The sequence below is a fragment of the Battus philenor genome, unplaced genomic scaffold, assembly GCF_028537555.1.
Source record: "Battus philenor isolate CCGP_79_NKW_IND1 unplaced genomic scaffold, ilBatPhil1.0.hap1 SCAF_26, whole genome shotgun sequence".
Lineage (NCBI taxonomy): Eukaryota > Metazoa > Arthropoda > Insecta > Lepidoptera > Papilionidae > Battus > Battus philenor.
This window is the reverse complement of record NW_027181689.1, coordinates 7,751,875-7,768,850: the sequence shown is the minus strand read 5'-3', so window position 1 is coordinate 7,768,850 and position 16,976 is coordinate 7,751,875. Positions and strand designations below refer to the sequence as shown.

At 34.1% G+C, this 16,976-nt stretch overlaps 1 protein-coding gene across 1 annotated transcript in view; it reads left to right on the top strand.

The window, feature by feature from the left end:
- The window catches only part of PMCA (plasma membrane calcium-transporting ATPase 3), a 155,016-nt gene that overhangs the window by 101,340 nt on the left and 36,700 nt on the right, over positions 1-16,976 (top strand). Inside the window, exon 4 of the mRNA XM_068768649.1 lies at positions 16,304-16,504. Within this exon, the coding sequence (XP_068624750.1) occupies positions 16,304-16,504 (201 nt within the window). The remainder of the gene's footprint in view (positions 1-16,303; positions 16,505-16,976) is intronic.

Here is a 16,976-nt window from a genome sequence, read left to right as displayed (position 1 = left end):
CGCTGAATGCAAGCCGATTCCAAGTGATCCTAATGTAAATCTATGGAGGAAACTTATGTCCAGCTGTGCGTCCTATAGCTAAAATTTTGATAATTGCTTTCAATTAAATCAAATATTGATTCTTGTGTTAAAACATTTTGGTTACTTTTGTCAGTTACTATTTGTCACCTTAGATCCCAAAAAATACCACGTATGTTTAAAAACCAAAGTCAACAAACTTTATTATATGAGATCATAACTATAATTTATAATTGTCAGCATAAAATTAAGTTTACGTTCTTCGTAACCCGCCATCTACTAAAAAGAAACTATCTTAAAATTTAAAGGGGCTTGTATTTTTTTTTTTTGGTGACTGTTTCTATGAAGAAAATTGATATCATCTATATTATGCTTGAAATACTAATCTCGTTGGTGTTTCCAATTTACCAACTCCATTGAGCTTGTGTTGTTTCATTCAGATGCAAATTCTTTCGACGTACGACTCTGAAAGCAATATCATTTCGTAACCCTCTCATCGGATGTATGCGACCGAGGCATAAGCCCCGACTTCATCTCGGGTCTCTCGCAGATATCAGAAGTTTAGTACTAGGATCATTGATATTATTCAAAGTTATCTTCGTTTTTGTATTTTCTACACCAGTACATATATTTGCATGTACTCGTTTATTCACCCCCTTGAATTTAATTTTAATTTACTTTTGAAACCAAGTGCTTATTTTTATACTTAATATTACAGTTTATCCTTTATTAAATTTATACATAAAGTTCAATATGTGTACAAAGTGAGACCCGTAAATGGAATTATGGTTAATACAAGCAAAGGACTGAAAAAGAATTGAGACTGAAAAATTGTTCAGGAAAAAAATGTTACGTAAACCGCGGAAAGAATAACTTCATACTCTACCTGTTTAAGGTTTACATCAGGCTCTTCACAATATGCTGCCAGAGTCTTACGTTATTTTGGCAGACAACGTAGTGGTTGTAGGACATGTAGAAGAAAAAAGACCACGTGGGCGATAACCTAGTGATGGGGGACGGAAATAATTTCTGAAGGCACGATCTTTAGAAATAAGAAACGGCTAATGGAACTAAACTACTAAAACTTTGCAATTATATCCCGTGTAATGTGATCGAATGTGTGCGAATGGAATTGTGTATTTTTATAACTGCTAAGATATATTGTTCTTACGATCAATAAAACAATAACTCACGTCTCCTGCGAATAAATACTAAAAGCTAGTATTTAACGTTAGCAACAGACAGAATTCAGATAAAAACGTAAATCCATTTTAGATATTCTAAAGTAATTCGAAGAAATGCTTCATTTATATTCTCTAAGCCATTTTACAATTTCGATAGCATTTGCAGAATACTGTGCAATATTGGATTTTCAAATTGTGCATTACCTTTTCTTTACGGCGCGGGCAAATTTCTTTGAAGTGGTAAACGAGACTCATGCAAGTATAGTGGAAGTCGTTTCAGATATTCACTTTGATGCGCATTTGGACAATGATCAAAGTCTGAATTGTATAAATAATGTTATTAAGGAAATTTTCTTACAATTGCAGACTAAACTATCATCACCTATGCTATTAGCTATGTTAAACTAACCTAATCAAGATCATAACTTTACGGAAAAGAAATGTATTCAATGGAAGTTAGAACGTCATTTGATCCGGTTAGGAATGCAAAAACTTTTACTTTATTGAGAACTTTATTAGTGATCTATATTAATTTCTCAACTTGTGGCCAGCTGAAAAGGATTATACGAAAATAGAACATCGATATCTCACGTCGGACACTTGTACAATTAATGATTATGTTTATCAATGAGGTAAGGATGTTTGTGAGCCACAAAAAGTCGTCCATTTCTTCATAGGCTCTCCTCAGATTTGAGAGGTTTTAGAACCACCGAAGCTTTATTTATACATTTAAAAAGCAATAATTCTATCAACAACACACAACATCTCACGGCATTCTGTTTGTTTAGGGATAACAGTACAGGGACCCAAGTTTTGTAGTTTTCAAAAAATATTATTCAGAGTGTCCCCTAGCAATCAGAAATAAATCAGAAATAAGAAGATCCGTAGACGTCGAAAGTAACCGGCATTGCCCGGGGATTGGTGAAGAGGAAGCAGCAGTGTGCAGGCTTCGTAACGCGAGGAACACATGAATGGCCTTGGAGGGGAATGGAGACCGCAGATCGACAAGTGCAGCGTTTTACGTACACTCACAAGCTGGCCAGACGAACTTAACTACTCGTCGGAGGACTAGATACCTGTGGGGAAGGCCTGTGTACAGGCCTACAACTGTAAGCATGATGGTTACAATGAATCAAAATAGTCTATGATACACGTATTTAAAATTTCCCTTCATATAGTCTACATACAGAGTAAAAAATCGATTCAATGATTCACAACTAAAACATTAAAGCAACGTTTATAGATTTAGTACGCAAACTAAAAGATTACGAATGTACACTTAAATAACGACTTTAACGCATTGTAATAAAACATACTGTTCTTTAAACTTAGAGAATACGGAAGCTCGACTGGCTCCGAAAATATACTGCATATACTTCGTACTGTTTTGGGTACATTGGATTTTATCACAAACGAATAGGGTTCACAATGGATTACCGCGTGTGTGTATAGTGGAGCATATTTCAAGTGAGATGCGCACTTAATATGAAAATATTTGTAAATCAACAAAATCGAATTCTCTTTACGAGAGCCGTGCTTTGCATACATTTTCACTTGAAGTATACGTTCTAAAGTAAACAGCATTCTAGCAAAACAATTTTTTTTATATCTTTCATATTATTTATGTTATTAAATGTGGAGGGGGCTATGCCCAGTCGTGGATGTCCTACGGCTGAAATTAAAATGTATATCACGTGTAAAGCAGACATATTTTTTCATAAGCGCAAGTATATTAGGGACCTTAATATAAATCATCATTAACTGCCAACGAACCCGAAAGAAAGATATTGCGGAGGGAATTAAACGAAGTTCCTAAAACCTCCCTGTACTTAGCACGCTCCCTTGTAATGACTCTCGGGAGAGACGGACCCGAATAAGGTTACCAAAATAACTCGATATGGACGGATCGTTATGTAATATATAAGTTACTAAAATTTTTGACATATTAGAATACCTAACTGTACTCAAATAAGCAGACTGAAGCCCCTAACACCTCGAAAGCCTTGGTTATCGATACCTATATGTCTCTCATATAAATACACTATATTATTAATATTCGAGGGCTGTAATACAGTTTATAACTGGTCCAGTCGCCATTTTAAAATTAATATACAAGCTGATTGATTATAAGGTAAGGTAAGGTACGTTTACCTTTTTAAAGCATTATATGTATATTTATACACACACATATATTTATATATATATATATATATATTATAAATATAAAAGTAAGAAAAAGCGTTTTCAAAATTCATTTCAAAATTAAGGTTGCTACATTTTAAAATTAATTATTGTGAACTGTTCGGCAAAAGTTATTGACCTGTTGCATTTTCATGTTAATAATGTAACATTTTTCATTGCGATCACGTTATATATTTTTTGATGGTGAGAAGTAGACGTAAATATTTTAAAGCATTTTCCTAACTAATTTGCTACACTTGCACCTCTCTTAGGGGTTTACACCTATAACCAATCACCCTGACCCTATCGGAATTATAAATAAATATATATAATAATAAAATACAAAACAAACAAATAGCCGTTTAAGTAATTTTATAGTGGTCGACAATATAGTTTTTACAAAGAAAATTTTATTAATAGCCAATAAATTTTACAACAGTATAAATATTTTTTGTTAATTTTAAAATGTCATTTTATTACTTTACTACTGAACTTTTGAAATTAAAATACAAAATGTTTAACATATATATTACATGATATGAACGGCCACATAGCTAAATAAACAAAAGAACAGAAATATTCTTTTTTCTATTAAGATAAAAGAGGTTTTAATGATTACAATGACAACCCTGAATACATACTTTCAGCCCGGTGGCAAGAGTTGTAAAACGGGTCGGCAGTGCGTACGGTCATGAGTTCGCCGACCGCCCGTCTTGCGTCACTATATGTACATGTATATACATGTATATACGTATGCTATTATATCTACCACAATTTACTAGGGTCACTTTGTACCTTAATAAAAAAAGTTATTCCTAAAACAACGATATGACTCGAATATAAAACAGTTTTTCATGTTAATATCTCGAAATAAAAATTTCGTACGACTTCGTACTTAGTGATGAAAGACGTTCCCGAGGTCTTTATGACATTGAATGTTTCATCGGATAATGACACCGGTGGCAGAGTGTTCAGCCTAAACGCGTTTTTTTAACTTTGGGGTTACATTGGTTATACAGGATGATTAGTTACAGATATAAAAGCTTTTACACCATTTCCAATCAACCTGTATGAAATGATTACTCTGAAATATGTTAAGGAGGATGATAAGGATCAATAACTTCTGTCAGTACAAACTATGCAGGGAGGGATGGTAAACAATTAATAATTTTAATATGTTGTAATCCGAATTTTGACAAAAATTTTCTTTTACTGATTATAATTATGTTATTTATTATTTCAAAAACCGTTGGTATTTTATGTTGTACCGTACGTTCATTGATAGGCAGTTTGCTATAGATTTATCCCTATAAAGATTTTACTCTTATACCCAATCATTCTGTATATTTTCGCTTCTCTCTTTTGTACTTTACAAACTCAAGTTTTATTAATTACAGTATTAACAACCGCAACCCTCCGGTGCTTCTTTTTACTTTCTTCCAATAAACGCATTAAACATGAAAGAGCTCGTTTCATCGGACGGACGCTAATCCAATGCGGGCGGGATTAACAACACCCGATTGAGTAATTAAACCGATCTCCAAGAGAATGGCCCCGTGTCCCCGGCCCGCTCGTCCCTTCCAGCGGACACTGTCCTATTTTTTTTCTCCCCCTTTTTATAACAGCTTAATTCAAATTGTAAACAAAATTGCTCATGAAATATTCATCTATTCATAGGATCGTTATTATTGCTCCTACATTAATATTTTTACATTAATATGATTCATAAATGCAGTCATGTCTGAAAACAAGAATCTATGACCGGTGTGTGTCGCTGGTGAGATCTTATGCATTTGAGATATGGTTAGTATGAAAAGGACTAATATTTAGCCACTTCCGCACATGCTGTGGTAATCGTGCAACAAAATGTACCGCCCGCCAGCCCGCTGATAAATGCGTATGCGGCAAACAATATGACTCTGCGGAAGTGGCTAAATATTGGTCCTTTTCTTACTTAGGATGGACTTCCGCAAGGTAACGCCTGATTCCATTAAATATTTGAGATATGGTTGTTTATGACGGGCGATATAAGAAGGCTCTAGGTCACCCATCGAATCAAAAATGAGGAGAACCGAAGAAGAACCATTGTTCGTCCAAAGTAGCAGTGGTCGAGGCACTCTTGAAAGTGCCTTTTGAATGTCGACTACGGTATATGCGGAAAGTCGCCGGTGGCGGGCATCGCAAGACCATCTTGGTGATTTTTAGGGAAGGCCTATGTCTGGCAGCAGACGTCGAAGATGTTAAATTGTAGTACGTTCATTATCACGAATTAAAATCATGGCTCCTGTGTAAACGATATTTATTCAGTCTTAGTCTTTTAAAGAAAGTAAATTGAAAAAAGAATTATAGAATGAAGATAAATAAAAGCTCTTTTCCAAGCTATGCCGCAAAGCTTTTTCACAGCGTTGTTTTCTCAAAGTTCCGCCCAACTGAGGTTACTTCGAAGGCTATAAAATAGCGTTTTAGCCACGGTTAGTAAGCGCGAGACCCAGGAGTTCCGTGCAATAAATTTGCTGACTGGGTTCCTGATTTACATCACTTCGGAAAATTTTCTAAATTCAAGCTAATAAAAAGAATAACCCATTTCCTCTTTTTTAACTTCACTGTGATTATTTACGTTTGTTTTCTAAAGTTTTATCTTTAGATACATTCATTTGTAATTTAATTTACGAACAAAAAGTATTAATAAATGTAATCTAGACCGATATATATTACCCTATATTCGGGCCTCGTTAACAAGCCTATAGTCACATAACTAGCCATGAAGAGAAGTCAGAAGAAACCGTGTCAGATAGCCGTGCTCGAGATTTATTTACAACTTTGAATTAGGAATAAGGTGATCCGTAGATGAAATAAAGTAACCGTCAACTCATAGTACTGGCAATTTGAAGCACTAGTGGATAGGTCACATAGTGCGCAGAATAGATGGCCGCTATGGTTTTAAGGTTTATAGTCCATAGGATTAGGCGTAGGATTTTGTTAAGGTCAAGGTTCAGAAAATTCTAGGGGGAGGTCTACTTTCCAATACTCGTTCTACGCTGCGGTTCCCAGTCTGTGGTCTCCACTCAAGAATCTTAAATCTCCAGCGTCTATTTTAATTATAATTAACGAAGATAACTAGTATTCTAAATATTAAATACCTAACTATAAATGTATTGTAACACTTTTCTCTTTTCATTTTTAATTTAGCATGACAACAGGCAGTCCAACCTCGACATAATTACACGTGTAGAAATCAAAGTAACCTAGATAACGTTTGCCTGCTTTGTGCGTAATAAATGATAAGCTTCTTATTAAAAAGATTATTAAATGTTTAATTTTATCGCAAGTAATTATGCCGTTATATAATTAAATGGAAATCATGCGCTGGGTCTTATTCATTAAAGCCAGTCAAAAGCTTCATAGAGAAAGGATTTCGTACATATATTTTAATGATTAAATGGGAAATCAATTCGTTTGTCATATATACTAAATTATTAATTTAATTATAATTACTATGCCAAATATGGACATAGTAGGACAGATGGTCGCTGGAGCTTTAAGGTCTTGGAGTGGAGACCACGGAGCCGTAAGGGCAACGCAGGACATGCATCTGCATGGTGAACTAATGACCTTGCTTGGATCGTTAGAAAACGTTGGATGCAATCGCTTCCCAACCGGTCATATTGAAAATCTTTTGTGGAAGTTTTACGTCCAGCTGTGGACGTCCAGAGGATAAAATGATAATAATGAGACCCATAAAATGCTACTTGTTTCTCTAAACCAGAGATATCGTGATGAGTCATCATAGTACATAAGTGAAAATATCATATGCTATGTGAATGTACATATATACGTTGGTGTGTGTTTTTAAAGATTGTACATGTCAAGTTACAATGAATTTTTTACGGTATAGTACAAAGTATACAGGCATGAACAGACAAAAATTTTGGACACGCTTTTTGTTATTTTATTATCATTACGCGACTTAATATTTCTGAAACCAATAGGTTTTTTTTGGACAGGATGTACTATACATTCATTGATAGCAAATAAACTATACAATCAGCACTTTAAAGCTTTTACATCTATAACCTATTAGCTTGTTTAAAAGCTAGCAGTAATGGAGATGTTTCTTGTAATCTTTGAAATTAGGTATTGGTTGTTCCGACACTGTTGGAACATTTTCAGTTCCACCGTTCCGGTGAGTTATCACCCTGCCAACGTCAGTTAATTGTTCGCTTCCTGTCTACGTTAACTATCGTTTAACCCGTTGGCGCGTTTTAATTGAAGTTATTTAGTTCCTTATTAACCCCAATTTTTGTTAGCACAACGACCTTCCCTTTTTTATAAATTAAATGTTTAATTATGTTTACCAAAATATCAACAAATTTTAATTGATTATTTTTTATTACTTTTAGTTTGTTTTCGTATTACTGTATTTCATATACTTTATAAAGATAGTGTTTGAAGAAAGTAATTTTTTAATTTGGGTAATTCATAATATTTATTCAGAGTAAGACTTCGGGCAAAGTTTGGCTGAGATCGGTTTAGTATTTTTGTATAACTGTGGAGAGGGCTTAAGTCCAACAGATTAGATATTAAGATGTCATACATATTAAAATATTAATTTTTCCATCGAACGATTTATTTGTCGTGCCAAATCAAATGCCGGGTATTACATACTTTTAATAATTAGTCAATGTAGATATAAATTAAGTATATATATATTTTTTTTTAATAAGAACCACAACGTCGACAAAGAATCTAAAATACCGCAGATACGAAATGACATATAAATCAAATGCATATAAATCTTCTTTGTTTAAAAACATACAAATACACCATTAAGCATTGACCGTGTGACGTCACAGCCTTGGAACCCCACAATAGTTTTCAAGTTCTCAAGAACACAGGATTGATGTGAGGGAATGGCTCGTTCCAATTTTATCTGTCGCAGGGAAATAGATTAATCGGCTGCAGACACTCTGATAGAAATAAATACTAAAGCATTTTATTCTCTTTCCGTGTTGTTAACTGTGGTTTGTAAAGGTCTTTAGTATACTTATTTATAAGACCAGCGTTCAAATATGTTATACAAGAATTACTCTGATCGATATACTATCAAAAATATGGAAAAAATTTCGGATTTTGTAAAATTCAAATTGATTTTAGAAATATCTTATCTTCATGCCTCATTAGCAAGCTCATGGTCGTTCAACGATCTAATAAGAAGACCTGTAGAGGATCGAAATTGACTGGCGTAATCCAGAGAACTGGCAAGTTGAAACGGCAGCGGACAGGCCACTGGGCTTAGGGCAGATGGCCGCTAGGGTATGAAGATTCTAGAAGACCATAGCGCGGCGCAGAATGTCCACCCACAAGATCGACATACGACCTTGTTAGTGTTGTGTTAGGGTAACTTCGTTGTTGTTGTTGGAAAACACTGGATGTTGGCCGCGTCTTTTTGGAGATACCTTTTGAAATAAGGAGTGTCATAAATATGTTAAGATATGTTTAGATTTTTACCACAAAATATGCCTGTTTCTTGACGATGCGAATTAAAAATAATCGTCTATGGTGGAAATCGAATCTGTAACCCACTACTATACATCGCAATAACGACTAAGCAATACACAGATAATATTAATAGCGCTTTACAAAATTTAAAATATAACTTAAATTACTGAGATGCTTTCGACTTAAATTATTATTAAAAAACATTTTATGATTCAGAACAGTATACTGCTTCGCCTCCGATTTATATTGTTAGTAAGGACGACTTGTGGTTAATCTCCGAAGGTTTAAAGCAACGTAAATCGTATTGACGAAACTATAAACTACACAAAAACACATACGAATAATGCTGTTAATTTATACTTTTAAAAATACACAAACGCCATTGACTCAGGTTGTAACCGCGTGGTACGCGTATTGGTTTTATTGCGGACGTAATTTAAACGCGTTTGTGCGTACGTCCGTCCGTTCGTAACATCACCGTTTGGTAGGAGTTCGACGATTTATTGATAATAAACTCAATCCGACTTACAAAGGGATTCGATAATTATTTATTTCGACATTAAAATACAACCAGTAGCACGTCATTACAAAGAATACAAATACGATTATGCATCTGCGTATCAAATGCTTTAAAATTTAGACACGATGTATTTACACATTATGAAGTCAAATTTGTTTTATCCATATTATACTAGAAGCATCGCAAGAGTTTTTTCCAGCGCAACACTGTCCAAAATAATGTTCACCGGGGAATAAAACCCGATCAAGAGAAGGTTCAGCTCCCGGTCGCCCTTCAGGCGGTATGCTAAACGAATATTATCGACGCATAGCCCTAACCAAGGTCCCTTCGAGGACGCTCTTGAAGCTAATTACTCTATCGCGTTAACCTAAGCGTTCCAAGAACTCGCCGGTCTTTCAAACCGGTGAAACATTTATACGTAGCGCCCCGAGTCAAGGTTACAAAGAAAGCTCTCTAGCTTTACTTCTATAAAAATGTTGTTGGCTAAGCGCCTTTCGCTCTTTGCCATCACTAACCCAAAGAATCTGTAAATTCCACTTACACGGCAGTGTAAGTCCTATACAAAAAATGATTATTTAGTGCTTCCGGAAGCTCAGTATGGCATCTTAGCACAGCGAGATGGCGGTGAAGGAAAAAGAGAGAATGAGCGTTGACGGCGGACTGATGTAACAGAGCGGATAATACCCTCTCTCTCTCTCTCTCTCTCTCTCTCTGCATACTTAACGCACGGTACTACAGTTTCAGTAGGACTATTATTATTTTATTCTTCAGAGCCCCTTCTTTCAATCATGCCATGGAACGTTAAGCGTGGATGCCTAAGAGTTTATTTATCGTAAAAAGTTATTAGCTAGGCTTCGATACACTATTCTCTAAAGTTCAGTCAAGCTATGAATAAAAATCGCATTTGTCAATGACAGAAAAACTAGCAATTGCTTTATACCCAGAACAGTAATAGTAAAAAGTAATATAACTCGCTTTCATTCGAATAATAAATATTATCAATAGTAGAAATGTCGATTGATTTATATGGAAACCTTACATATATACTCGATTATCGGAAGCATATGTCCAAGTGTCCATTCGATACACCGCATGTATTATTTTTAGTAACTACGAACGCCTAACATTGAATTGTTTATGAAGCGTTCGCAAGTTTCGCGATCGATGGACGATTTACGTAAAACCAATAGAAAGTTCCTGAAAATATTCAAATCACTAGCACTCCATTAGCATAGCGTAGAAAGCGAGGTTATTTTGAAAATAAATGTACCTTCATTAAGACGTAAAATTAAAAATTATCTGTGAGCAAATGAAATATGTTGTTACCAATAACAAAACCTCGCGGACGCACGAAATCAAATAAACTTTAGTAAAATAATATTCTGAGAAAGCGTGGGCCAACCTCGCTCAAGCCGCTACTTCGCATTTATTGGAGGCTTTTCCTCTTATTAATTACATGAATTGTAATACAGTTCAAATTATTTAATCATTACGTATTTGAAGTAGTTAAACATCATAGTCTTGGTTCTGCATATAACAGTTATATAACACATTGAAATATAAATTAGAAACACTCAAACAATATGCGATAGCCTTCAATATAAAACTTTCATTACTACAGTTAAAAGGAAACATGTTAAATAACATTGTTTTTTTAAAACATTTTTTGTATAAAGAATATTAAATTATTGTACTATCTCGTAATTGCCTACATCCAATCCATCCTGCCATCGCCTACACGAGAGATTTGCCTCGCCTACTATCATTTCAGACGATCAATTCATTCGAGTTGAGTCGGCAACCTTTTTTCTTCTATGGATCTCTTCAGTTCTAATTCGATCTCGCAGTGAAACTCCGAGCATAGCTCTCTCCATTGCTCTTTGAGTTACTTTTTAACCGCCTTCTCATAAGGCCCACCGTAAGCGACCGGTAACACACTGGTCAAGTAATTGCAGTCCTTATCACTAGTAATTACTAACATACCTTCAGTTTAGTTTACTGATATTCATTCACGCTCTGTGTATGTTAAACATTGTTTAGTTTAGTAAACACGGGCAATATATTGCAAAATTTTAACCTTTATTATATTCTCTGATAAACTGCTTTTAAATAAAACCTTTATTGTTAAAAATTTTCAAATATATTCGAAATTTTTAGAAATTTTTAATCCTATGACTAATCATGCCTCAAATTCCATTTGTGTGTCAAATTATTTCTCTAATTAAAAGCCGTGTTCAATAAGTTTCATTTACTTTAACTCCATCACTTGAAGTACATATGTAATTTTATGTATAGACATAAGAACTTTTATCAACGTTATATATATTCCCTACGCTGAGTAATCTTCGCGTACATATGTTCCTCTACGGTTTACGGTTATGGATCTATTCCCGTATTTCCTGCCCCCGAGAGCGAGCAGTTGACGCGGTCGGTAGCACGATATGATGTTTCCGCACTTAAAATATCTTACGCACCTTTCTTTTTCGTCTGACATCATTTACGTAAAAACAATTGTGTGTATTTCTAGAGCATTGCTCGTGAATCATTGTTACGGTGAGCAACGAAATTAAAAATACGCGTGATGGATCTGATAATGTACGATGCTATTGTACGCATTTATATGTGAGTACATTATTTGATAATTGTTTCATCTAATACGAAAATACTTATTTCGGGATCCAAAAAAATATAATCAGGTTTTCATATATCCCTTTAAATAAAGCAACAATTGTACTGACACTGTTCATAATAGAAACGTATCTCTTTCTTTCTCTTTTAAAACCGATTTTAGACCCAAATTCAACAACAGCAAGACTGTGCAGTAACTTAAACAATGTCAGACTTGCATTGTTACAATTTTGGCATTTTTATTATTTCAAAATTATATTTTAAACTGGATTTACTTTTTTAAAATTAATTATAATGCGATCTTAACTATTCTATCGCATAATACTTAACTGTATTGTTATAATATTCAAGATTTTATTTATTCTTATTGTTCTGTTATTTAAAATTACTCGCAATAATTTATTGTAATGGCATTTAATTAAATCTTGTGGATTAGGATCTAACCGGTAGGACATTGTAACGATGTTAAAGGTAACAGCTTGCTTGTGTTATATGAGGTCGTTGGAAGACGCAAGATGCATGCCGCTTCTAAACAGTTCTATTGTAAATCATCTACGTTAGAGGTTTAAACTTGATTTTTGTAAAAAAAATGTTCTTAATAACATTAATTAAAACATATTTCAAAACATCGCTGAAGTATTATTGTAAAACACAGGTTACTCATTCTATTCTATCTAATGTTACTATATTGTTAATGACCAAAGCGGTTGTATATATGTAGTCCTTAAAACGATATATGGATAAAAATTAATCCAATTCCCCGGGTCGGAACACGTTCGCAGAACTGGCCGTGCGCCAAACGACTAATAGATTCTTTCGCATTAGTATGCATCAGGCATGTTATTAAGCTTTATGTCCGTTGCAATATTTATCTTTTTAATATATTTCCACTGGCTATGCTCTTCTAGTAAGGTACCACCAGTTACATATACCGTTCTCGTACCTAGATATATACGCTGCGACTTCGTAGTAACGTAATTATTGAGCTAATAAAATTTAAAAAATCCTTGTTTGATGAATATAGATGTGTTGCGAAGCATTTTGTATTACAAAACTGTATACCTCACTTTTCGTCTCGTGATTTTTTATCGTAACGTTAATTTGTATTCATTTGCATGGCTACTATAATGTACAAATTAAACATTTAATTTAAAAAGAGCAATTGTTAAAGTTAGTAGCCGGCTCTTCTAAACAGCTCACGAGTCCATGGTAGCAAACTACATTGACCTTTTTATAATTCTAAAAATAATTAACTCAAAAGTGCATGTGCGAATAAATAATATTTTGAATTTGAATGAAAAAAAATTCTTTGATTTTTAAATCTTATAAGAAATAAGAGTATTGACCGATGTGACGAAGGAAATAATAAACACATTTAAATGTACATATTACTGCGATCAAAGCTCGTGCATTTCATGTTTGTTTTTCTAGAAAGATCAAAAAAGTACATTACGGTTCGTAGGTGCCGATGACGAGAATCCGCGTATTATTCGCACATAAATATAAACAGATTGATTTAGAACCACGTCTGTATGTCTGTCTGACAGATGAAGTGAAAGTGAAGTTCATTGACCTCGAAGTGTTTTGGAAGTGACGCTTTTGGCATTAAGTACGCTTAAAGAACCCCTAGTATACGCATTGTGAGAAGGTATCGGAGCGCGATACGTCGCCACCTACGTTCCGCTTGAAGCGTCTGTTATCGTTGTGCTGCGGGAATTGTAGCATAATTCTTTATATCATTGTCTTTGTTTGAAATCTATACTGCTATAACGTTAATGATCCATCTCACAGTGAAACAAGCCATGTATTTTAGCCACAGTATTAATATAAAACAGTATACATAGCGAATGATTTATATTGCAACAGTTAGTCGAGTAGGTATAATGAAGTAAGAATGCGCTTAGATCAAAATATCAATCTATGTCTGTCTAGGCGAAAAATACAATCGTTTTTTCATCGTCAAAAATGAATACAATTTTTAATTTAAATTTTATTATCAATAATAAGAATCCAAAACTGATTATAATATTTTACATAAACACCGTTTTAAAAAGTAGTTAATTGTTGACGCCCTTGAAGTTAACACCATAAAATTTACAGTCTATCTCATTGATTATTAGTGTTGAGCTACGGAAACGTAAAGCAAAATGTCAATTTACATCTGCTGTTTGCACGACCCAGACGAGTTCTTTTTTCATGTTAATTTTTTCTGTTTACTCTACAACTTGTGTGCTTTTGAACCTAATAGTTTTACTTGTAATTTATGCACGTTGAGGAATCAAAAACATATCGAGAACGATAACAGAAAGTTAGTGAGTTATGATTTTGTATTTATTGTTAAAGAACTAGAAAATAACAGTAAAAATGATGATTTTTTAAATTATATTATAAAAAAAAATAATGAAAACTGAACATAACAATTATGCACTGTTTAAACAGTAGCTATGTGTAAAAGCATCTTAAATTTTTTTACAATCACTGACGCCAACTGAACTCGCTGTCCCTTTCTCCTGTTTACAAAAGTGCGAATAAGAGAGCGCTATATATAAACCATCCGCTAAATATGGTATACGTAAGCTGATTGCCATTCGATACGTCTCCATTCCGCCCTAAATTATTACTCGCTATTATTTCTTTATTACATTCGTAATTGTCAATCATCGTGTTGGAAAGAAGGTACAAAAGGTCCGCATCCAATTTCACTCTGCCCTATTCGATATCATTATAGGGAATCAGAAATAATATTACATGGATTATGGCGGTGTGTTCATTTTGTTCTCTCCGATACCATCGGATATGGTGCAGCGAGTGTTAAGACTTGATGAGTGTACTTCTGATGCTAAATTATATTTGTTTTAGAAATTTATTTAAAAATAAAATGTATCTTATCAAAGTCAAAACACAGGTAACTTTATGGATTTAATGTCACTAAAATCTTATACTATACTTCCAGAAGTTAATGGCGTGTCGCATTCGAATAGAAAATTAATATTTTTAAACACATTTCAGTATGATCGCTTTACAAGTTGATTGGAAATCCGTGTACAAGTTTTTTGCTAACAAATGAACTATACATTCACCCCTTTGAAGCTTTTACACCATCACCTTCAATATCATTTTGTTTCTAGTAAACCTTAGCAAAATTACAAGGTTTCATCACCGATTTTCCAACTAGGGGGATTTCCGCAATCGCTTATTCGATTTATGCCACTCGAAATCATCTTTCCACCGAGTATAGAAATAGAACCCACATAAGCTTTGCTTTGATATAGTGCTAAGTAATTCCGTTTAGTGACATGGCCTGATATTGCTCGGCAGCATGACTAACCCATTAATAATGGATGAACTTCGTCGTTCTTTGGTAATTGTTATTTCGGATCATTTATTATCATTACGGTGACAGGTGGTTGACCTTGCTTGTGCGCTTACGTAATTAAAATCGATAAATCTTCTAGTTAAATCAGGATACGTTATTATTATAAAAAATATTTTTCATTTCCTTACCATCCGAAATAACACAAAAACCCACTACTTAAAAACATTGCACCAGGCACAGCCGGTCTCGTAAAAATTTTTTTTTGAAAATATACTTTAGACTGGCGTACAGCTTTAAACAGTAGTAATTAAAGTTACGGATAAGTTAAAAGGGAAACAAAAATTTAAACGAATGCGATATTGTCATTGCAAGCTGTTAATAAAATTTAGTTTGTGAATGGGGCTAATTTCACGAATCTGCTGTGATGATACTTCTAGCACACGATTCAGACAGATACAGATAGATACTTTGTTATTCAAAAGTTTTCAGATGATCGAAATAATTGTATAGTACTTGATTCATTGAATTATTTACACAATTTATATAACAATGTTATATCAATCATTGATAAATTTCATTTAAAAAGAGCAACTGTTCAGTTTCAGATCACCATTTCGAGCCGATAGTTGCTTACGTATAATATTTAAATAATTGATGATTCAAAAAGGCGTATATAAAATGTCTACGAATAAAGATATTTCGAACTTGAATTTCATTTAATAGCAATGGTTGTGAATTTTTTAAATTTGTTAAGGCATAGAATACAAATTGTACTATCGAACGAATATTGATCGGACTGAAGGCATTGGATACGGCTTTAGTTTCGACTGGCATTGAAATATTTAGAAAGCAAAACTTTACACCTATTTGCATGTGAATCGAATTAAATGTTTAATTTGATATAATTGAAGTTTTACTTGCAATATTGTATTAAAATGTAGTTTCTATTGTCACCAGGTCTTAGCGGTTCGAAGGCAGACCAGCAGCATAGGCGTGAGGTGTTCGGTTCGAATTTGATCCCGCCAAAACCTCCCAAGACCTTCCTCACCTTGGTTTGGGAGGCTTTGCAGGATGTCACCCTCATTATTCTGGAGGTAGCCGCAGTCGTCTCGTTGGGATTGAGTTTTTACAAGCCGTCCGAAGATGAGTCCGACATTGGTAAGTTTTTAATCAATCCTAAATACATTGTATATAAAATTACAGTTGACGAAAATCTCTTTGAACACTTTTATATTTTTCCACGCTGTCCCAAAAACCGTTTTATAGAAGATCTCGTATATCCCTCCGGCAGTAAATTCGTCCAAACCCTATTTGTGGGCTGCGAGACGAGTCGAAAGATTCTGCCGCCGTAAAAATAGCTCGCGACTTCGAACTCATTATCCGATGGAAATCGAAGGAAATTAGCCCGGGGATTCGTCCGGCTCACCGAACCGCTGCCGGTCATTTTCACAGTTATCCACTAAGGAAAATATTCTTGGGTTTCTCAGAATATAGACTGAAAATTATTCTACACAAAAACTTATAGAAAGTAGGTAGAAAAAGCAAATAAAATCTGTAGTATATTAATTGTTTTTCTTTTTAAATTTATTTAATGTGAATGTATATTTCACTGTCATATTTTCTGTTTAAG